This window comes from Pseudochaenichthys georgianus, chromosome 11 (genome assembly GCF_902827115.2).
Source record: "Pseudochaenichthys georgianus chromosome 11, fPseGeo1.2, whole genome shotgun sequence".
NCBI classification, from domain to species: Eukaryota; Metazoa; Chordata; class Actinopteri; order Perciformes; family Channichthyidae; genus Pseudochaenichthys; species Pseudochaenichthys georgianus.
The window spans coordinates 5,086,180-5,110,089 of record NC_047513.1 but is presented as its reverse complement, the minus strand read 5'-3'; the positions used below and the strand labels follow the sequence as shown (position 1 = coordinate 5,110,089).

The window sequence follows — 23,910 nt, the reverse complement described above, 5'->3', positions numbered from 1 at the left end:
TCATGTTTCACTGTAATGACGTTAGTTCCATTGAGAAAAAGATCATCTGTTATTGTAGATTAAAAAACAGGAAATGTAAAAACAAAGACTTGACCTGAAGACCTGAAGGAAGTCTGCAGTCGGGAATCGGAATTCATTTGGATACTAAAATGATCCAAATGAAACTGGTCCTTATGACAGCCCTTCAAGGCAACTATGTGATTCAATACTCTGGAAATGTTGGTTAAAATGTCGCGTGGACAATTTGAGCAAGGTCAAAAAGACAAAGGGGAAACATTTGTTTTTCTTTATAATTGTAACTTGCAACAAGAAATGAATTACTTTTTATTTCTCTCAGTTCTTTTAAATGTATTTACATTTCCAGAACTGCATTATTTTCCATGGATGGTGAAAGGAAGTAATACATTTAGGGTTATAATCTAGGAAATATTATTACTGTAATTGAGTATTTCGACTACTACTATGTAACAGAAAACTTCCATGTCACGTTTTTTGTTTTGGTAATTCCCTTCAATGGGATTATCTGCTGGATCACTGTGACCTGCATGATACCACACAGTGTTACCGGCAAAGAGCAGCAAACAAAAGAGTGTTTTTCCAAAAAGATCAACAGCACACACACACACACAGGGACTGTCACAACACATTGGCACGCGAACATGGATGGAAAAAAACATTGTGCGTTAATAGCTGGATGGAAAAGCACTGCTTTTTACAAGCAGTGTCCTGTCGTGCTATTCATCCGGGTGAGACACACTATTTGTCAGGAGTGTTTGTGACTGTGACGGATATGTCCAGCTGTTACATAAGTACCGTCAACAAGTGTTATAATATTGCTTTCGTTGCTTGATCTGGACAACTGTGACATCCAGCAATTAAAGTTAAGATAGTCTGACTGCTTAACTACAAAGCATTCGAAGGAACATTTAATTATTTGGGTTGTTTTTTATATTTCTCATGTCGTTACGTATGCTTTTTTTTAATGATAAATATTACTTAAATGTTGTATTTCTTCAACTTAAAAACGTTCAGATTTAAGGCAACATATGAATGTATGGTTCTGCCTGTTAAGAAATTAGTTTGTACATCTTTGGACAAAAAATGAAATCAATAAAAAATGCTTATTTTCTTCTGTTCAGTATAAAACAGTCTCTATTCAGATTTAACTTCCTACTTGAACTTATAAATCAGACGGAGCCCTCAGCACTGTTTTCTGAGCACACTTTTCGCGAGGTAAGCGCGTCAGAGTGTGCTCTGTCAGCCGCAGCCCAGACTTCTCCACGGTTACAACCGAGGTAGAGGAGAGTGAGATGCAGCGGCTGCTAACCAGAAAGCCGGTCAGGGGCAGTGGGGTGGAACGGTGTTGTTGAACGACAGCGCGTGTATACATCTGGGCTCCGCCCACTGTACCCATACTAGAGTCCAGTAGAGGGCGGAGCCTGTGCGATATCAAGAGGGGTTACGTATGGTAACCCTTGTTATTTAAGCACAGGTGGAGCCCTCTTCTCAGGGCACTGTCTGTCCTATATCGCTTGCTGAAGAGAGGTGTAGGATGACAGTCAGGAGGCGAGGCCTCCTTTCATACGGTGAGATGCGCGCGCATTCAGGTAGGCCCAACCTGGGGCCGGCTACGCCTATAGAAGTCTCAGTAGGTGAATGCTTGTATGATATGGTAGTATCCATAGAGTCCAGTAGAGGGCTCCGCCTGTGCTTATACAACAAGGGTTATCATACGTAACCACTCGTTATGATCTGAGATTATAAAGGCATGCTTATTCAGAAGTGCCCGTCACATGGGGAAAAAACGTCCGTCCCCCACAGGCTAATACATTTGTAAGGCTCTTGATACAAATATGTTTGAGAGGTGTATGCCTAATCTTTCATTATTCATATTTATTTGTATTATTTTCTTAATCCTATCAGATTTTAGCCGACTGGTTAATCAAAGTACTTCAGTTTGTGGTTAGCTCAGACTGTAGGGACATGCAACAGTCGTTAGGTTCCCTGTGAATTGACATTTCTCTGAAAATGTCAACATACATCCAGTTAGGCTGGTTTGAGGAAACCTCGTTAACTAAACCGACTCTGACTAATCAAGGTTTCTATTTGGCTGAGTGGGTGGTCCACGTACTCCTGATAAAAAGTATATCCCAATGAGTCATGTTTTGAATCCTGTGTTTACGTGCTACATGTTGAAGCACGGATGTTTTGGCAGCAGTGAGGATATTCCTCGTTCTCATGAACAGAATAAAGGGACGCTCATGTAAATAATGAGAGCTGAATGTGTTCAGGTCCGCTTGTGACCCAGAAACCATACCATGACATTCTGTACAAGAAAATGTTTAGTTTGAACAAAAAGCGGGTTGCAAATTCTGTTTCCAATGTTTAAAAGACTATATTAAAGTGTATATTATATGTCATCTTCCAAAAATAAACATAAATTGTTGTTTTTGTTTTCTGAAAGTATGTAACACACAAACAGGAGGCATCATTCTTTCTGTCTCTATCTCAGAAAGAAAGTCAGTATGAATATTGTCACAATTTCCAAAAGCAAGCTGAGAGTGAAATGGAAAAGAAAGTGATACAAAAAGAAAAACAAAAGATACAGGATTCTTTCAACAGCAAGCATTAAACAAAACTGAAATTGAATGAGAGTAGGTCAGAATTATTCAGGGGAATGAACCCTATTTAATATTAGACAAACTCTTTTACTTTCTTCTACCAAACCAGTTTTAAGATGACGTCTATTTTCACCTGCAAATTACCTCAACCATAACTGTGGCAGGACAGAACATGTTCACTCTGATTCACACAGTGATTTCATCAAAGTTATTTACCAGTCACTGACAAACAATGTCGTCCTATAAAGGAGCCATCAGAAAAGACTGATATGTGTTGATTTGCAAGACAATAACAAATCAATTCTATTGTTTGGGTTGGAAGTACAAAAGTTGACCTCCATATCGATAGGTCACAGAAACGTGGATATGTGCAAGTAGCTGTACAAATCAGAACGCGACATGACTCATTAACAGCAAGCTCTTTTATATAAACAGGTTTATGGCAGGACAGAAGGCACGGGTCAGATTCAGAGGAGAGCCTGCATTTCTCCAGAACTGCACAGTTTATAAATTAAAAAAAAGATTTTGTTTTTATAAAGATGTACTACAAGTTGTGCGAAACAGCTTGGTTTGCTGCAGCCATGGGTTTCAGAACACTTGTATGGACCGTTTCCCAGAATGGTTCATGAGTAATACGAGGGCAGATTAGACACGTTCCACTTTCTCTTTTCGGCAAAGTAAAAGATCATTCAGAGTATTGACTTCGTAGAAAAGACTTCTCCCCTAAAAAGGAAACTAAAATATCTGTGTTGAAATTAAGCTGGGCTAGACCAAAGGGAGTTCCACTTAGTTTTACAACAACATGTCCATGTTATACAGCATGTAATCATTAAATGTCAGTTTTGACTTTAAAAAACAAAAGACAACATTTTATTAATAATAAGGTATCAAGGAAATAAATGTAATCAAATTAATGAAATAAAGCTGCATTTCTTAATTGTTTGGCTACTTGGGGGCAGCACAGCACACTGCAAGTACAACAGGGACATGTTCTGTTCATGCCGTTGACATGGCTAACATGTCAAACAAACACTTCAAACCAAACGTTTATTTCATGAAAATATTCTGTGTTTATGCCAGTGTGAAAATACACTGTTGCACTTGGTGAAATGTTCCTTACCAACATGATCACAATAATAATTTCCTTGAATATGACCTTATACCTTGTCTTGAAGACTCACTAAAGCACCACATGCTTGTTCATATGCCACCACAAATGCAACATTTCCTACAGCAGTGCTTCTCAAAGCGCCCCCTAGTGGTCCGTGAGTATATTGGTAACATTTCAAATAAATACATTTAAATTTCCGCACTCTCGCGGGAATATCTCCGCAATGGAGGGAGCTTAAGTTTCACTTTCGATTGCATGATATAGCCCAGGGCAACACCTTCGTCACACATGTTGCCACCTGTTTGTACCATTTTCAGGCGATTTGTAATCTGTTCTAGAAAAACCATGTGTTTTTTTATATTTGTGGAGTTAGGTGGTCCGCGAGTGTTTTTTTAATTGGTTAAGTGGTCCTTGGTATGAAAAGGTTTGAGAAACACTGTCCTACAGGGACTAGCTGTGTAAGGAATTAACAGAGCCTTTAAAAATATATATATATATATTTCATGTTTATATATATAGTGATTTTAAAGATAAGAAGCTAGGAAATTAGATGGTATTGAGAGACTGACTAATACATTGATGGCCTTTAAATCGCAATTGTTGATACAGTTTGGCAGAAACAGTATGTGAACCCTTTGGATCCTCCACACATAGCGTTGTGTGTTCCTTCCAAACAACTCAACTTTGGTTTCATCCGTCCACAGACTGTTGCCAGTAGTGCTGTGGAACATCCAGGTGCTCTTTTGCAAACTGCAAACGTGCAGCAATGTTTTTTCTGGACAGCAGTGGCTTCCTCCGTGGTGTCCTCCCAGGAACTCCATTCTTGTTCAGTGTTTTACGTATCGTAGATTCGTCAACAGAGATATTAGCATGTGCCAGAGAGTTCTTTAAGTCTCTAGCTGACTCTCTAGGACTCTTCTTCCCCTCATTGAGCATCCTGCGCTGTGCTCTTGCAGTTGTCTTTACAGGACGGCCTCTCCTAGGGAGAGTAGCAACAGTGCTGAACTTTCTCCATGTATAGACGACTTGTCTCACCGTGGACTGATGAACATCAAGGCTTTAGAGATACTTCTGGAACCCTTTCCAGCTTTATGCAAGTCAACCATTCTTAATCGTAGGTCTTCTGAGAGCTCTTCTGTGCGAGGCATGGCTCACATCTGGCAATGCTTCTTAAGAATAGCAAATTCAAAACTGGTGTGTATTTTTGATAGGGCAGGGCAGCTTTAACCAACACCTCCAATCTCGTCTCATTGATTGGACTCCAGGTTGGCTGACTCCTGACTCCAATTAGCTCTTGAAGAAGTCTTTAGCCTCGGGGTTCACATACTCGTTCCACCCTGCACTGTGAATGTTTACATGGTGTGTTCAATAAAAACATGAAAACATAATTGTTTGTGTGGTATTAGTTTAAGCAGACTGTGTGTGTCTGTTGTTGTGACTTAGATGAAGATCAGAACACATTTTATGACCAACTTATGCAGAAATCCAGGTCATTCCAAAGGGTTCACATACTTTTTCTTGCAACTGTATGTGAGTGGACTTTTAAAAAAACAAAAACATTGTATTAGCTTTTTATTAGCAACACCCCCCATTTGTATTGTTCTTTTAATGATTATAATTCAATTTCTTTTATATCGTTTCAATCATTTATTTAATTTATTACAAATATAGTTTTAAATGTTGTCTTTATTTTATTAATGTTGCCCTATGTCTTCCTTTGTTTTCCTGAAATCAGAGCCAATGGGATCTCTCCATAGGGTTTTGGAAAATAGCTGGAACTAAGGTCTGTGGTTGAGACACGTTTAAGAGACGGATCACGTTTTGTTCCACGACATTAAACACGTCAGCAGAGACCCCACTGGTGATATCTGAAGAGTTTACGTTGGTTGTTACCGAGTGGCTGAATAGGACTACAGAAGTTGTCCAGATCGTTGTACGTCATTACACCGAACACGTAAACACTCCCGCTAAGTTTGTTTGCCCTGTTCTGCTTGAAAGCAAGTCCCTGCCTCCTGCAAAGTGTTAAAGCAAAAGCTTCAACTTGTTCCATTTTGAATCTGTATTTTTGAATATCGATCTTAAGTTGGCGTGACGTTGAAGCAGCGACCCTGCTGTAGTTCGTTTATAGCATAACCAGAGATGGGGTCGTTACTAAAAAAAAGTAATATATTACATATTACTTTTAAAAAAAAGTAATATGTTACACTACTTCGTTACTCTCTACATAATTCGTTACTTTACTCGTTACTTTACTCGTTACTTTACTCGTTACTTTACTCGCAGGGCCATGCGCAGCTGATTTCCGGGTACATATGCCATCCCTGCACCAGGCAATGGTTGCTACATTTTAGTCTTTCTTAAAATGTAGCAACAGCTGACTGTCCACTGTGTACATATATGCTGCCTACAGTATACACATGCATGGTACATGTATGACATAAACACTCCTACAGAGGCTAATGGGAGTCAGCACGTTGTGTTTACTGTGAAAAGCCAAGAGGATCTCTGCTCCCCTCTAAGACAAGAAACAAACATCTTGATTGTTGAGTTGTCGTTTGATCAGACATGAGTCAGTGTTGGTAAGAACTACCCACAAATGTTCAAATATGAAAAGACACGTTTCCATTCCTTGTTTCGTTTTGGCCACGTGAGAGACCTCCAACTTATGACACCTATGACTCAGTAGCTGACAATGCTCTCCGTCAATAACGTTTCAGTCACAACTGCGTCTGCAGATTAAACCGATGTTCAAATGTGTATGCAGACCATGCTCCTTATTAGTCATAATAACAGGAAATGTGGGAATGGGAAAATTCACGCAAATCATAATATAAAAATAATTCCGGCTAGTCCTTAAAAAGTCAATTTAGAATGTTTCAAATAGTTTCAAACTCCAGCTTTTATTTGGTTAGTGCTCAACAAAAATGTCAAGTAAAATGTCAAAGAATAACGTTCCCTTGCCCACACCACCGGCTCCAGTCGGGCACCCCTTTGCCTGCATTCTCCAACCTGTCCTGGGATGGAACCAGGGGGACACAGGTTCAAACCCCACTGTCATGTCCCTGAGACACTTCACCCCAAAGTGCTCCAGTGGGGATTGCCCACAGTATTGAGTGTGTGAGTCGCTTTGGATAAAAGCGTCTAACAAGTGTCATGTTAGCTTTATTTTAGCAACAAGAAAAGTGTTTCTGACCACCAAAAGACTGTGTAAATCAGTTGGGCAGAGGTGCTGGAGGACAAAGAGGAAAAAACCTGTGAACTTTTAAAATATTATATGATCATCAAAACAAACTACGAGCTGCAAAGCCTTACGCACAGTTCCAGGTATACGAGCTGCTCATCAAAGTGACACCGTGCAGGAAAGGCTCAGAGTGGGACTGGCAGAAACACCACCGTCCCCATCAGTCAGCCTCAGAACTGTTGTATGGCTGTTAAAGGTAACATGCTGCGAAATGGCCTATACACACGTGACATGCCTTACCCCCTCGTATAACACATGTTCTCAGATCTGAAGCTGTCCAGTATTTCATCTGCAGGAATTCCCATTCCTCGCTCTGCCCTTCACCTTCTGCTGCTATCTCCCCCCCTTCCAGCTGAGCACCCATCTGTAGGCTGTGGTGATACATATCTTATCATCACTCCACTAATCTTTAGCAGTGAATTAATTGTGTAATTACCGTTTGCGTCACATTGAATTTTCACAGCGTCACTGGGAATATTTATCTGAGAAAGACCCCCATTTCACCATAAGTCCGAGCTTCAGAGCAACAGAGATCAGTGATGTGCAAACATGTGCAGGGGAGTGACGAGGCCAAACTCAAACTATGCTGCAGGATTTGCTGACTGAAATAACCCTAATTAGCTACCAGTCAACTGACTATAAACGGCACAGCGGTCTTGAAGTCATCTCTTAAAGTTTTAAATGTAACTCATACAAGAACAGTGGTAAGGTTCCCTCTAATCTTTAGCTTTCTGGAGTGACAATGAATTGGAAATATTCCTCTGAGAAAGACCCGCATTTCCCCAGAGGTTCACTGTCATACTTGTTTCAAATATGAAACAATTGAATTATTATTACACTTGCATTAGTGTCAGAGCAGGATTTGACTGCAGTTGGTTGCCCTGGAGACCTTAAACTACCTCCTTAGGCGGACCGAAGGACAATACCCAGAAAGCATTAAGTGTACTGTACTTAAAGAGGTTCACCGTTGTCAAGTCCCTCTTACTAGTGAGAGGAGCATGCTGATATCCGTTACTGGATGCAACAACATACGATCCCTTCCTGATGAACTTCAGGACCCTAAATCAGTTATCAAGAGATTCTTGATTATGTTTGTGATCATTTACTAATAGACGAAAGGGTCAATTTGTACTTAGACACAGTCATTGAGTAAGTTTATCAGTTACTTTCCTAAAATGTCAGAGATCAAACTCGCTGTGTTTTTCATCTCTGACTGATGAGAACTGACTTGATGCAGCTGCAGTGGGACAGCGCTGCCCCCTGTTGGCTTGTACTCACATTGCATGCCTCTGAGTTATCCTGTCGATGGGGCAGCAGGAAGGAGAAGGCCCTCAGATCTCCGTCACACTCCTCCACCGTCTGGTTCAGCTCCTGGCAGCTGGTCACCACCGTGTAGAAGTGGGTGGGGACGGGCAGGGCCTCGGCCGAGACCCTGGGCAGAAGAGAGAGTTACACTAATGTACCTGGTGTTTTGTAATATATCTGTTTGTTTGCTTCTTTGTTGATTGGGGAAAGAGACAAGTGATTTGATTCACTGTTCTTTGGTATTGTGTATCATCCATGCATGTGAAAGTGCATGTTCTGACAAAAAGCTTCTTACAAGATCAATAATAATTGTAACTTTATGAAAGTCGAACATTAAAGGGCCTGTCAGTGGGATACTGGTCAGTTCTTACTCTCTGATCTTCTCCGTGGTGTCTCGCAGGCCGTCGTAATCATTATCAAATATGGGTCCAGCCAGAACGTTGATGCCGTTGTTCTCCTCGGCGTAGCGCCTCAGCAGCGTGCCCTGCAGGTAACTCCACATTCCTGCAGGTAGAAGAAGAAGGGATTAGGTGCTAAAACACAAAGCACATATCTTATGATAAGTCCCCTTCCTAAACTCATCGACCCGTTTCTGATGTAAATATATCAGGGTCAGGAGTGCTGCATGTTAACTGCAGTTTGAACGTAATGCATGCAGGATGCACTGCAGGGGGGGGGCTTGCAGAGCACATCTGGATGTCCTCTGGCTCAGCTACCGTGGGTATGCCAACAAAGATACAGAAATATCACATTTTACATTCTCTGAACATTCACTGTTGTTGTGCAGCACAATATGATGATATATTTTCAGTTTAAAGGTGCTAATGTTTATTTTATTTTATTTAACATTAAATCAATCGGTTAATTTTCACCGTTATTACAGTATATCAAATCCTAATGTTGTGTTTCATGATCAATCATTATAAAACATATCATATATATTATTCTGAAATGGGACGAACATTACGACCTTTTATGGGCGAGAAATAGAAATGTGTTAATAAACTTTAAAAGACATAAGTGAGACATATTTTTGGTCCTTTAAGAGGATTTTAACCTTCATAATCTAATTTAGGAAACAAAACATATTCTGTGTCCTGAAGACTATGTTCCTTGTTCAACTCAGCCCTGTCCGCACTCTGATCCTGATGTCATCAATCTGCATCCAATATGTTCCAGCATTAATCAAACTGTAAATGCCCAGACACGCACTGTGTTCCCAGCACTGACGACACTGAGGATTATGTGTATCTGCATGAGACAGCGATTCAGAGAGGGAGTGTTTGTCCGGATAAGTCCTCTCTCTCTGCAGAAACAATGGGTGTCAGGCGGTGCTCGCTCAGACCTGACACCCCCACACGCATGTCTCTTTGTCTCATCACACTGGGTGTCGCTGATTACAGGAAGAGAGGAGGCACTCATTAAACTGGTCATCACACACAGCTGAACGATGAGGCACTAACTCTTAATATTGGACAGAAGCTCTGCAGATCAGACTTCTGTAAAGACTGTTAAAGAGTAAACTCAAATCTGAATACTTGATTTGGCTCGTTGAGGTTTTATGAGCTGGGTCAAACAGAGCTGTTTGCGATGTATGGAACGTTACAGTGCTCTCTATGCGCGCCCTTACAACGCCCCGGTGCTACCACTTTAACCTTGTTGATATACGAGCTTGTTGTTTAAGGGTGTGACTCACTCTTGAATGCAGGGTACATGGGGACCATGTTGGTGATGAGCGAAGCGTCATATCTGGACTCTGGAGAAGAAGCCAGCTCTGTGAACAAAATCCCAAAACACTCTTAACACGTGGAAAACAAATACTTCCATAATGCAAACATGACAGAGAGGCTGTGGACATCGAAGCATCAGAGCTGAATCACTCGGGAACATTGGATCTTTGTTCTGCTATAGTCTCATGACAACATATCCAAGAACAAATGTTAACTGCTCATTGAGTAAAACTGATCAAAACCAGAACTTTACGTGGACAACATTTTGTAATAACATTAGTTCCTGTACTGCAGTCAAACATAAATACAAAGGTGATGCATCAATTTGCTATTCACTGTAAACAAAAGGTTAACGTATATAATTGTATACCATAAATAATCTAAAGAAAGGTGTAGCATTGAGTGAGTGAGTGAGTGAGTGAGTGAGTGAGTGAGTGAGTGAGTGAGTGAGTGAGTGAGTGAGTGAGTGAGTGAGTGAGTGAGTGAGTGAGTGAGTGAGTGAGTGAGTGAGTGAGTGAGTGAGTGAGTGAGTGAGTGAGTGAGTGAGCAAGACTTAAGGGGACATTATGCCTTTGTTGTGTGTGTCGGTCTTATCTTCTATTATCTTGCATACTACTGGACTCATCAGCCTATGCGTGTGCTCCTCTCCTGCAGGTGTACCTGGAGGGTAGAGGGATCCGTAGGTGAGCTGGTTGTTCTGGCTGTAGGCGGTGCAGCTCTGACTGTGATCAGCTGACACTCTGGGGTCCACTCGGACACACTGAGCCCCGGCAGAGGCCTCCGGGATGGGAGTCATGTCCTCCTGACAGACACAAAACGGGAAAGTAAGAGAAAGGAATGTGACAAATATATCTTACCTATTTGGTTTTCATACAGCTCTGCTGTTGCTCTGTTTAAATCTGCCAGTGTAACCAGATTAGATCAACACATATCATATCATCTGTAACACTGAATTGTAAAAAAGCAAACATACTAGTGAAGAGCAAACATACTGACATAAAGTTCCGGTTCCTTGTGTGTTTTCTGGTGTACAATGTAGGAGCGATTTCCTTAGTTTATTTTGTATTTGTGTGGTGTGTGTTTTTTAATGTACTGTATTTATTTATGCCTTCAGGTGTTTTTTTGCGATTTAAAGGAGAAGTGCTGCAGTCTAGCTGCGTGGGTCTGTGAGATGCAAATGTATAAATAAAACGTTATTTTATTTTTTCATCGATTTTGACGGAATTAGCATATCCTTTTATTTTTCAAATCGCATCGGGACCTTCCTTTTGTCTTTAAACAAGTGTCTATTCATCTCAATCAATCCAAGAGTGATAAATAAAAAGGGAATAAAGAAACAATTTCATATTATGGTCGACAGCTAACACTTTCAATTAGGGATGTAACGATATACCGAATATCGCGGTAAATAAACATCCCAATACCGTCGTGAGACTGACAAAATCTACCGCGATTTTTTTTTTTTATAAATTTCTTTTTTAAATATTTTTTTTTTCAAACACTTTTTTTAACCAGGTGGTCCCATTGAGATCATCGATCTCTTTTTCAAGAGACCTGTCCAACATGGCATCAAGTAGGTTACAACATGAACATAAAACAACAGAACACAAAAGGACATCGTATATACAGGGCTACATTTACACACCTAGAGACATTGACAAGTACCAACAGTATATGTATATCTCGCCCTGTCAATAAGCCTCACCTTCTTGGCAAAAACTGTATTGTTTTTGAAGTGGTGGAGAGACAATGCACAGTTTGACCCACTGCTGTTACCCATGGCCAAAGCATATCTCTCCGTCCCACTGAGGTGGCGTTAGACTTTTTCGCTGTCCGTCATTTTGACAGACAGGATCGCAAAATGTCCGTCATAATCCCTTATTACCCGTCGGGTCTGAACAGTTCATGAGAGAGCACGCTCGTGAACTGTCAACGGGGGGGGGGGGGGGGCGGGGGGGTGTTATGCCGTGCGTGCATGCACCTCGCGGGAGCGCACACAGCGTAAAGCAAAACCTCCCAGACATGTGTTGATCTGTACGGCAAAGTACGGTTTGGAAACTATATCATTTCCTTTTGGAGGGCATGCATAACATGGCATAACACCAGAGCCTCGCTGCGGGGAAACGTTGGCGCTGTTCCGAGTTTGTTCTAATCTGTCAAAATGACAGACTGCTTTCAGATGTTTCCGTCATTGATAAATAAAATATTCGGTAAGCGCGACCACTGCTGTCCCAGCAACATCAGTACCAAGCGAGAGACTTTTTTCCAGAGCAGGGGATATTTTAAATGCCCAAACATTGGTGAGTGAGTGACTAGTGAGTTTGAGTTGAGTTACTTGAAAAACTAAAGTGAAACTTGATTTATTTTATTGCGGGGTCTGATTATTAAATGTCCTTGTTTATTTGTGAGATGCAGTGGCACAAAGAAAATGCCTACTTTGTTTGGTAGTACTATAGGTACAAAAACACTGGTTTTCTTGTTCCTGTCTGTTACTGTCACTTTGTTTTTGACACTTTAAAATACTGCTATCCTACTAAAATGCTGTACAAATCAGATTTATTATTTAATAAAGAAACATTTTCTAAAAAAAAAAATATTATTTAATATCGCGATAAATACCGTACCGTGGACTTGTTATTATCGTACCGTGAGTTTTTGTTATCGTTACATCCCTACTTTCAATACACACGTTTTAATCCACAAGCGGAAATTCAGTTTGTTGTCATACAGTTACAGTTACACACACACATATGAGGCCCAAATTTAATTCGTAAACTAGGGGTACCTCGGCAGTCCCCTGGAGGAGAATTAGTAAGTCTCTAGCTACTAGAACACATTAAGGGTAATTCTAGCTACTTTTATTTTGTTCCTTGAAGGGACTTGAACCATCAGGGTTCCTAAGCCGGGCCCCTGCAGACTGAGCTACTGCCTGTGTGTCTCACATGTGAGCCGCTGCAGCTTGTTAACCTGCAGCATGTTCCTGTAAACATGAGACAAACATGTGTGTTCAGGGTCACGGACAGAGTCGCTGTGTTTCTGATGTTTTTGCACACCTTTGTGTTTATGTTTGCATGTTCTTGCCCCTCCGTCGTGTTCTGCCCCTGCACACACGCTGCCTCTCACTATAAACAACAACAACATGTAACCTGTCATTAACATGGCGTGCGTCACATTTTTACAGCCTGACACCTGGTTTAAGTACAGGCGTCTGGAGCAGAACGAGCTAAAGGAAACATCACTGGTTCAGAGAAACTTTCTGCTGCAATAACAGAGCTTTCTGGGATGTTTGAACTAAATACTTTTGCTCCAAGATGCATTTTAGTATTTATTTGACTTTTGATGCACCAGCTTCTTAAGACTTGAAACACACAGATTGATAACCTATCAAGGCCTTTTAGGGCTATAATCATGACTTCAAGCTACTGCCAACACTAGTGTATGGCAGCCTGTCCAACTTAGTTTTTGAAGAAAAGTAAACCCGGAAAATAAACAGTATGTAAGCCCAGGGGATCCCGTTTGTGTTTTTGAAGCCTGATAACAACAGTTGCCTTTCTACGGGACCTAACTTGTCAAAATTGGATAACAAAAATATAATGTTCAAACTCTATCTGCAGCAATGTAAGTGCAGACAATTACAAAACATGAATACAGTAATGTTTGTGAAAAATAGTGTAAAAGATATTTAGTTTAGTAGAGCTTTTAATGGTTGTGCTTAGAATAAAACTCCAGGGAATGGTTAGTCAATGTGACGTCAACCTCAGTAAAAAACAAGTGTGCGTGTGTGTGTGTGTGTGTGTGTGTGTGTGTGTGTGTGTGTGTGTGTGTGTGTGTGTGTGTGTGTGTGTGTGTGTGTGTGTGTGTGTGTGTGTGTGTGTGTGTGTGTGTGTGTGTGTGTGTGTGTGTGTGTGTGTGTGTGTGTGTGTGTGTGTGTGTGTGTGTGTGTGTGTGTGTGTGTGTGTGTGTGTGTGTGTGTGTGTGTGTGTGTACCTGTCGTGGCAGTGTGTATGCTGTCCACAGAGGCATGGCCAGCTCCTTGCTGTAGCCGCTGATGAACTCCACATGATGGAGCAGACTGTACTGAGTTTCAAACATGATGGCCGGACGACCAAACGGGAGGTGAGTGCTGTCTGTAAGGAGGAACAGTCAGAGAGGACCAAAAGAGGAAACAAGTTATACTCCAGTGTTTTAGATGATCATATCCCTACAGTAATATATGCACTAATCCCCAGGCCTTTACATCAAATAATGACGGTGATACAAGGAAATGATGCTTCAGTTTTGCAGTGAATACTCAGTGCCTCAGAACTGAAATAAAACGTATATAAATAATAATAATAACTTGGATTTATATAGCAAGAAACCCAAGGACGCTTTACAATAGGACGAGGGGCCGTGGGGGGAGACAAAAAGGAAAACATTTACAGTAGGTTATAGTGTGGAGAAGGTTACTTTTCAATGTAACACGTTACATATTTGGAGTTATCCCTTTAAATACAATGAGTAAAGTATCTCTTAACCACTATCAAGTCATTTTGACAAAACTGATTACCATCACACTCTTTGTTGGAAGGTTTTGCAGTACAACCTGATTTATTATCCGGTTAGAGCAGCAATATTAATGTCAAATTCTCAGTTTAAGCAGAACATTATATAGTGAGATGCAGTTTGATTAATGACTGTAGTTGAAATACTTTGTTTTTCTCATAATAGTACCTAGTTGCTCCCCAAAACCGATTACATTTCGTACAATTATAATTAAAATTTTAAAAAATCGTAAATGTCCCCTCTGTGGGACTAATGAAGGTATTCTGATTCCTAGAATGTAATACACTTGACAAAGGGCGGTACTTGCATATTTAGTGGCCTTGCTACTTGGAATAACATTTCCCTGATACTGCTGATCAATTTAGCCTAATATATAAAATTACAAATTAGCCTTAAAATCTGTGAAGAAATCTCACTCCCCAAACAAAACCTGAAGGATGAGAAGATGGAGTGCGTATTGCAACACTATGAACACCTATTGAGATCTGCAAAGAGAGTGAAGTGTGAGGAAACCTACTGTAACTGTACATCCCATCAGGGGCAGGACTGAAGGCTTCAATCGTCTCCTCCACCTTATTCTGGGACAGAAAAACATAGAGAAACATATGTCAGCTTGTTTTGATGCTTTTGTGCCCCTTAACAGAATACATATTGATGAATACAGTACAGTTTGAATTGTTTTGTTGGTGTTGTTTCACAGTTTAACATAGAGCTGAAAGTCAGGAATTATTTTAGTGACCTCATCATCACAGCTGCAGCCCAGGTCGTGGGTCACAACGGTGTCAGGGTCAGCTGGAGACGGGAGGGTCACTTCCTCCGGCATGCTGGGCTCGAAAGGAGGATTTTTCAGCATGTCGTTCAGGCTGCCGTACGTCCCGTTGTTAGGGGCCGGCTTCAAGCCTAACAAATCTGAGACAGAGACAGACAGAGAGATGAACAGACGGACAAACAGAAATGTATTTCCGTATCCCATTCTGGGATAAAGTTGACAGTTTGTTGTACAACTATTTAGGAGCTCTCTCAGCACATCACACAAGAGATTATGGCCAGTTTAATAGTTTTATTATGGCATCAAGAGCATCGATGCCGATATTGCATAACATATTCAATAACAATATTCTCACCACACATGACGTTGTATAATTCTATATTTTCAAACTCTGGCACTTTTTTCTGGAACTTGAAGCTTGGTCCATGACCCATGAATATGGTCTGTGTGAAGGAGAAAAAGACACGTACGTATTAAATACAGAATAAGAATCTCTAATCAGTCGTAAATATTCATTAAATGAATACATGACAATAGTTCTGAGACTTCAATAAAGAAATATCAGAGCGTAGATCTCAAAAAGACTATCGGTAACCTCAGAGGTATATTATTATATACAATTACAATAAACATTATAGTACAGTATGTAATACAGGAGAAAATAAGAGGTGTACTCAGTACCCTCATGCTGGTTATCTTGTTGTCAAAGCCGTGGTCACCAAAGAAACCGCATCGTGCCCTCAATTTCTCTGGCATTTTCCTGAACCAGAAACATAAATATCAACAACAAAGAAAGCTATTCTTTCTTCAAATGTTGACCTGAGAACAACTGCAAAACATTCAATTCTAACAATGTTAAACTTCATTTACCCACAAATCTCAGAAGGTTTCCATTTGCCCCAGAAAAATATCCCACTACCCTCTATTTAAAATATGGAAAAGATGTTGGGGTCTTGTGTCTTCACTCGTATGATTGAAGTGACACTTGCTTTTTTACAAAATAAAAACAAAAAAAACAAAGGAATAGGGTTTAAACTACAATACTTAATGTATGGTATGGTAAAAAACTACAAAAAGTGTTCCCCTCCCTGATATATACTGTATGCTTATGGTGTTTATACAGTGTGAGATATAAATCCTGAGTCCTGGTATAGTCCTGACTCAGAATCAATAGAGTAATGATTTGTTGGTAATTAATCATGACATTTAGCAGAAGTCAGTTAGTGAGTCAGGTTACTTGGCAATGTGCCACTTCCTCTCCATCAGCAGGTGGACGTCCTCGATCCTGCGGTTGTTAGCGTAGTGAAGCCTCTTGGGTAAATGTTGCTTTAGGTATGGCTTGAAGTGCTGCACCGGCATTTTACACTGAAACAACAAATATAGAAAGGTGAGCGACCTCTCTGTGTGGACAGTTTGAGAAACCACATGAAACACGGTTTGGTTGATGTTAGTGTTGTTGTGGTACTTACAGTGAGGTTTGCAACCACTACCTTTGGGTCATCTGGAGAAGAAAAATAGTGTCAACATGAAGACTGTTTACATTTTATGTTTAATGTAGAAACTAGTCACTCTTCTTACACGTGGTGGATTTGGGGTCTCGGCGTCGTATTCTGCCCAGAGAGCCGGGGATCAGCTGGATCTCGTCTATGTTGAGTGGGTAGCTGCTGAGGAACTCTGTGCGGTCGCAGTGAGCCTCCTCCATACCTGACAGGCAGGGACATAGCAGTAATCTGTTATTATCAAAGGGTTGTGTTCAGTGGCGTTTCTATATGTACAAAAGTGGTGGGGCACAAAACACTTAGATGTCTATAAGCTTCTGCAGTGAGGTTCATGGCTGCTGAGGCACTGGCTCTGACTCTTCAGGTTTACAAATATTATATTTTGACCTAAATCAAAATATAATATTATTTTCAAAAGCCTCTTTAGTCTGATGCTTCAATTAATTTTAAACAGACAGTTCAACAAAAGGATACCCAAAACATGTAATTTTATCATTTAAATATTGAATTGTTCTCTCTTAGTAAGATCCCATTTTCAATACAATTGCGGTCTTACCTTGACTTGAAGATTAAGTCCATTTGCCTATCCTTCTGGACAAAAATCTCTATTACTTTTTTGTAAAAGTCCTCCTTATCTTCTTGTAGTTTCAAAAGTCTATCATAAATCTAAATGATGGATTTATGATTCTAAAATTATAAAAGTAGGGTAGACATGTGGATATTATCGGCTGAACAAAACGTGCATGTATCTAACAGCTACGTTTCCCACAGATCTTATTTTGAGCTATTTTCTGAAATCCTATGGAGAAATATCATTGCTTTTTTGTGGAGGGAAGCCATGCGCAGCTTACTTCCTGGTTTTAGGACGTGTCTCTCTCCTCCTCTTCACACACTGCATTTTAATATATTTTTTGCATTTTGTTGTAATCATTATTTTAATACTTTCTGCTGACACTAGGTGGGACTTGCATGAATTGAAAACTGCAATGAGGCTTTCCAGAAATGTTGTGTCATACTCTGATCTGCAGGCCTCACAGTCAACAGTTGTCAAAGGGACTATTTCTTTGGTAGAAAGAAGAACAGTAGAAAGTTCCAGTAAAAATCATTCTTTGAACTCTTTTGTATTAGATAAACAAAGTTCAGAACCATCTTTTTTCTATGATTTCTATGATATTTTCTATGATTTAATGGTATTAAAAATAGGGAAGGACCCTGAAAGCAATCTCTCTTTCAGAAGGACACCCTGATTACAGTTGATATAAAACCAATAGAAGCGCACAGAAAAGTAACATACAACAACAAATGATAAACAGACCAAGGACGTCCAAATAAGAGATATTCATTTATTTAATCGAATCACAGTCACACTGCTCTATGTCAAGAGGGATTATAAAATAATAGTTTATCCAATTGTAAAAGCTTCTGCAGACGGCTGCACAATCTCAGTATAAACATGGAGATATTTTGAAGACCAACTTATCTTGGGACCAAGAGCAGTATGAATTTTATCTCTGGATAAAAGACGAGCAATATCCCAGCTAGCGGGGAACGTTCTCACAACTTTGGCTAACGTTACCTACAGGTTCTAATAAGGTTTTAAAGAAACGTTTTAATTTGATGTTCAAAGAACCTTTTTAGGATGTTTATATTTTCAAATAATGTTCCTGTAAGGTTAACTAAGACATAACGTTTGAACTGCAACATTCAGAGGATGTTTTCAGGATGTTATTAAGGCCTGAGATGACAGTACGTCTTTTTATAAAATGTTCCTTTAATGTGATATGTTAACAAAGGTGGAACGTTTTGCCTGCAACCTTCTAAGGATGTGTTTCGGACGTTGTTGGGTAACACATTAACGATGTTCTTTATAAAACGTTCCCTCAATGTTACATGATAACCAAAGAAGAACATTTTGAAAGCAACATTTGGATAATGTTTTCAGGAGGTTATTATTTTTTTATAAAACGTTCCTGTGATGTGCAATATTAGGGTCATGGTCAACGTAAGAGTTATTGGTAGTGCGCTTTAAAAAAAAAAAACTTGCTGCATTTGTTTGAAAAGGATGTTTAAAAAAAATCTGATGTCACCACATTTTCTTTTTTTAAAAAGAAACAAGCACATAATTCATGATATTGCATGTTTGCGTAGGCATGTCTGAGTTCCCAGCTAGACATTGTTGGTTCTAAAAACATTCTGAGAATGTTACCATTCATGGTTCTAGGAATGGTTTCATCGAGAAGTTTTATTTTGGTTCCTAGAATGTACTTCTGAAAGGTAGGATAACGTTCTCTAAAAACATTCTTAAAATGTTTTGTAATAACATTGTTCGAACATTACACCCCAAGTGTTTTTGTTGTTCATGCACATATCTCTATTGTGAATAACACTTAGAAAACCAAAGACAGACATATAGAGGAACAGACCGACTGTCACTGCCCGTCCCTGAAACCCCTGTTAGTGTTTGTATGTGTTTGTTTCTACTGTGTGTGTCTCCCCCCTCCACATGCCTGCTGGTCTTGTTTGTTTGTAGCCTTTATTTAACCAGGTGAAAGCCCCTTGAGATCAAAAGATCTCTTGTTCAAGGGTGACCAGGGGCCTGTACTACGAACCTGGTTCAACCTAACCTGGATATGTTTGAGTTAGCCGGTTGGCCTAATCCAAAACATACGCGCTCTCGCTAAACTGTACTACGACGCGGGTTATCAAGTGGATCGCTCAAGCCAGCCGTGTCCTATCTAGTTAGGTGCGCGTTCACATGAAAGGGAAGGTATCTGGAGCATTCGACCAATCACAAACATGGAGAAGCATACTGACAGCGCAGCGTCATACTTCCTGAATGAAAAGTCAACTATAATATTAGACATATGAAGAAGTTAAACTTTAAACATCCATGACTTAAACACTTGATCCAGGATAAAAGCCACATAGCTGCACCTGCAAGGTGAATACAGCTGGAAAAAGAGAAAGTGCTTGAATGCGTACATTAACAGGTTTATGATATCACTGCCCCGTCTAAAACATGATCTGACTTTAATTACATTTGTCTCGAGTGTTTCCTCAACTTAATGTGTTGCTTAAAATAATACTTCTGCATGTATGTGACACTGAGTGTTGCACGGCCAGACACGGCTCAGCTGACTCAGATAAGGAGATATATGATACATTATGAAGTGATATGCCGCGGACTGTACTTAATGTACTCTGATCCGGTTACTTATGTTGTGGCAGATATGTAAGTAAGCTTTCTTAACGCTAATGTTATAATAGTCAGATTGCTCTGAAGATGGGAGGTGATATTCTATTAATGTTCACGTTCACACAGTCGGTGATTTTTGCCGGCCGTCTTTCCTGCAACGGCAGCTTTTCTGTATTTCCTTTCTCCTGTAATATGACTTGATCGCTTTAAACTCCGCACACTGAGCTCTGATTGATCAGCAGGCGGTGCTTTCACTGAGTTGAGCTCTTAGCCTGCAACCTAACCTGGTCCCGACCAGGGGGGTATACTACGAATCTAGTTCAACCTATCCTAGATATGTTTTGAGTTATCCGGTTGACTTAATCCAAAACAACGTCCTACAACGCTGGCTATCAACTCGTTCGCTCAAGCCAGCAGTGTCCTATCTAGTTAGGTGCGCGTTCACATGAACGGGGTGGTATCTGGAGCATTCGACCAATCACAAACATGGAGAAGCGCACTGACAGCGCAGCGTCATACTTCCTGAATGAAAAGTCAACTATAATATTAGTCAAATATGAAGACGTTAAACTTTAAACATCCATGACTTAAACACTTTATCCAGGATAAAAGCCACATAGCTGCACCTGCAAGGTGAATACAGCTGGGAACAGAACACGTGTTTGAATGCGTACATTAACAGGTTTATGATATCACTGCCCGTCTAAAACACGATCTGACTTTAATTACATTTGTCTCGAGTGTTTCGTCAACTTAATGTGTTGCTTAAAATAATACTTCTGCATACAGTATGTGACACTGTGAGTGTTGCATGGCCAGATACGGCTCAGCTGACTCAGATAAGGAAATATGTGATATATTATGATGTGATATGAATGATAATGGGACACATTGACGTCTGCACTCACAGTGCCGCGGACTGTAGGCTACGTAATGTTACTTTGATCCGGTTACTTATGTTGTGGCAGATATATAGCCTGCTAAAAAGAGAACCAGCTTCGTAGGACCGGAAATCCCAGAAGTTATCTTGCTAAACAAAAATCCTGCTTCGTAGTATACCCCCCAGGTTAGCCGCTAAGCATAAGTTACCATGGAGATCTAGCCTGCTAAAAAGAGAACCAGCTTCGTAGGACCGGAAAGCCGGAGTTTTCCCTGAATTTAGCCGGCTAAGCGAAAATCCTGCTTCGTAGTATACCCACCTGCAGTGAGTTTGCTCTACACGGCTGGGAGCAATCTCCAATCAACCACACCTGCAACCTGCTCATCAGCCACACAATGAAAGCCTGCAGCCTGCACTCATTCCCTGCCGGATTATTGCCGTGAACGGTTTGCTGCGTCCCGCTCTAGCTTTTTGCCAGCAGATCTATTGACAACTTTACTTGCTTTTGCCTCACACTGATTTTTGTGTCTCTCCCAGGAGAAATCCATGGCCTTCCACACTCCCAAGACCAGCCACTCTGGAACAACTGTTTCCCACTGCTGCCATAACCAACCTCCACTCCCAGCTCCCCTTTTCTAATAAACAAATGTTACTTTCACAGCTGATTCCGAGTCATCCTTTTACATGTGTTAATAGTCAAATTCCAATAGTTAAGTAAACTAGCAAAATCATGTGTCTTGTGTTCTAATAATGTAAAAATATTTTAGTAAATTGTTACCACAGAACATTTGCATAATGTTTTAAACATAAATCATGGAATCCTTCTCTAAAATAATAACATTCTGGCAACATAAATAAATCTAACTTGCAGCTGAAAATGTTTTAAGAACTGTAGGGCATAATGTTCTAACAATGTTATCACCAAACATTTTAAGAATGTTTTTAGAGAACGTTATCCTACCTTTCAGAAGAACGTTCTGGGAACCAAAAGAAAACTTCCCGCTGAAAACATTCCTAGAACCATGAATGTAACATTCACAGAATGTTTTTAGAACCAAACATTTCTATCTGGGTTATCGATCCGGTACCTTAACGGTATTCTTGTAGGTACTTTTTGTTATTTTTTAAAGGGAAAAACTAAACAAATTGTTAACCAAATGAACATTGCTTTATTTACATGTGAAATAAATAAATAAAATATGTGAAAAAAAATGTCTAGCTGGGATACTAGTGAAATGCTGTGTAAATAATAGGAATGCAGTCTTCTTATAGACTGCCAGCTAACTTTCTCATGTATACATTTCTTATACATTTTCATGGAGCTAATATTTTGCCTTTCTGTTGATTATACAGTGTTTTGTTACAGCTAAGTTTACTCTTGTTTGCATTTTCTGGACTACTCTAGTCGTGGTCCCTTTAAGAATCAGGATGACATCATCAGATGGGTGTGTCGGGTGATCATTAGAGAGGAAATAGGCAAAGCATGGCTCTGTGAGCAATGTGCTATTGTTTGTAAGAAATCCAGCTACATCTGCATACGTCTTAATGCCTTTGATCGCATCGTATGTAAGTATTGTTTATGTTTATGTTATTAACAATTACAGGTGATTATTTTTAGAAAATATTGTATTCTGTGGTGTTTAATGCTGGAGATCTTCCGAGTTGTCTCAATATTGTACAAGGCTAATGCAAGGAGAGTTAAATGAATACATGTACAAATGGTTGATTATATGTTTAAAATATGATGCCATTTATAACTCTTTAAGTTCTAGAATTACAATAAATACATTAAAAAGCTTACGGTAAATATAACAAGGCAATTCAATTCATGTTAAAGCTGTGTTGATTTATATACATTGTGCATATTTGTGTATGTAGAAATTATCATAGAATTGATTATATTTTGTCTTGTTTATTTTAGTTTCACACCATCTGTATACCATTAAACCTGTGGGCAAAGGATTCACGTCTTCAGAGTCTTGGTGTACGGAGGGAGTTTATCTGGCTGAACAGCACATACAGAGTTATCAGGAATTGTTTTCCTGTGTTCTATAAAGAGAAACTCAAGTTTTCTATCACAAAATAAACGTCACCCTTCTCTTTTCTATGAGGATTGGAAAATAAATCTCAGATTCACACATGTTTTTAAAACTGGTCTTACCGTGGTCTCCTACGACGATGACGTTGACACAGCGATGCAGGTTCATCTGCTTCAGGCCATTCATCAGCTGACCAATGATGCCATCGATCTCCCTGAGAGGGTTATCCAGCTGTAGATAGGATTGGAAAAAAAAGAAATAGCTGAGATATATTCACACTTGGATCAGCCTCACTGTCAGGTGTCACACTCACCTCACTGCTGAGTGGCCCCAGGCGGTGTCCGAAGGTATCGGGCTGCTCTGAGTGCACGGCAAACACGTACGGCCTGAAGAAACACAGCAGAGACAATATGTTTTTATAAGGGGAGATAGAGGGAATCAAGCATAAAGGGTACCCAGGCCGGATTCGAACCTGCATCCTCCGCAGCAGGGACACAGTAAGGGGCTGCCAGCTCTACTAGTTGGCTATAAAGGGGCCTTATACGCAGTGGTACACATAACTCTTTTGCCCTGGTTCTCAAAGGAGCACCTGGAGATGTTGCTTGGTGCGCATCCTTAAAATGAAATAAACCGGACCTTTTAAGGGGTACTTGACTTTATGAACGGGGGGTGGGGGAGGTGCGCTAGTGAGCACGCTCATTAATTGTTCGCCGGAGCCTCAGCAGCTGGGTTACTGTGCGGAGCACATAAAGCAGACCCTTCACGGGATAGCGAGGGGTAGAGCGAGGGATCGCAGATGCCGTCGTGCTCACGGACGGATTAAAAAAAATTCAACCTAAATAGCTCGCGAATTATACTTTGGCGGCCGTTAATATACCTGGGCGGCCCGCCCAAGTAAAGTCTATGTGTGGGAAACCCTGTTATCTTACCAGTTCTTATGAAACTCGCAAATATCTCTCTCTTCTCTCTTTTCT

General features: G+C 40.2%; 1 protein-coding gene across 1 annotated transcript in view; it reads right to left on the bottom strand.

Moving 5' to 3' along the window:
- The window catches only part of LOC117455542 (autotaxin-like), an 86,186-nt gene that overhangs the window by 35,828 nt on the left and 26,448 nt on the right, over window positions 1-23,910 (bottom strand). Inside the window, exons 11-24 of the mRNA XM_034095083.2 lie at window positions 23,250-23,322; window positions 23,059-23,167; window positions 16,901-17,026; window positions 16,792-16,823; window positions 16,560-16,687; window positions 16,004-16,082; window positions 15,678-15,765; window positions 15,293-15,462; window positions 15,071-15,131; window positions 13,996-14,135; window positions 10,669-10,810; window positions 9,975-10,052; window positions 8,650-8,782; window positions 8,252-8,405 (exon numbers count right to left, since the gene is read on the bottom strand). Of these exons, the coding sequence (XP_033950974.1) occupies window positions 8,252-8,405; window positions 8,650-8,782; window positions 9,975-10,052; window positions 10,669-10,810; window positions 13,996-14,135; window positions 15,071-15,131; window positions 15,293-15,462; window positions 15,678-15,765; window positions 16,004-16,082; window positions 16,560-16,687; window positions 16,792-16,823; window positions 16,901-17,026; window positions 23,059-23,167; window positions 23,250-23,322 (1,513 nt within the window). The remainder of the gene's footprint in view (window positions 1-8,251; window positions 8,406-8,649; window positions 8,783-9,974; window positions 10,053-10,668; window positions 10,811-13,995; window positions 14,136-15,070; window positions 15,132-15,292; window positions 15,463-15,677; window positions 15,766-16,003; window positions 16,083-16,559; window positions 16,688-16,791; window positions 16,824-16,900; window positions 17,027-23,058; window positions 23,168-23,249; window positions 23,323-23,910) is intronic.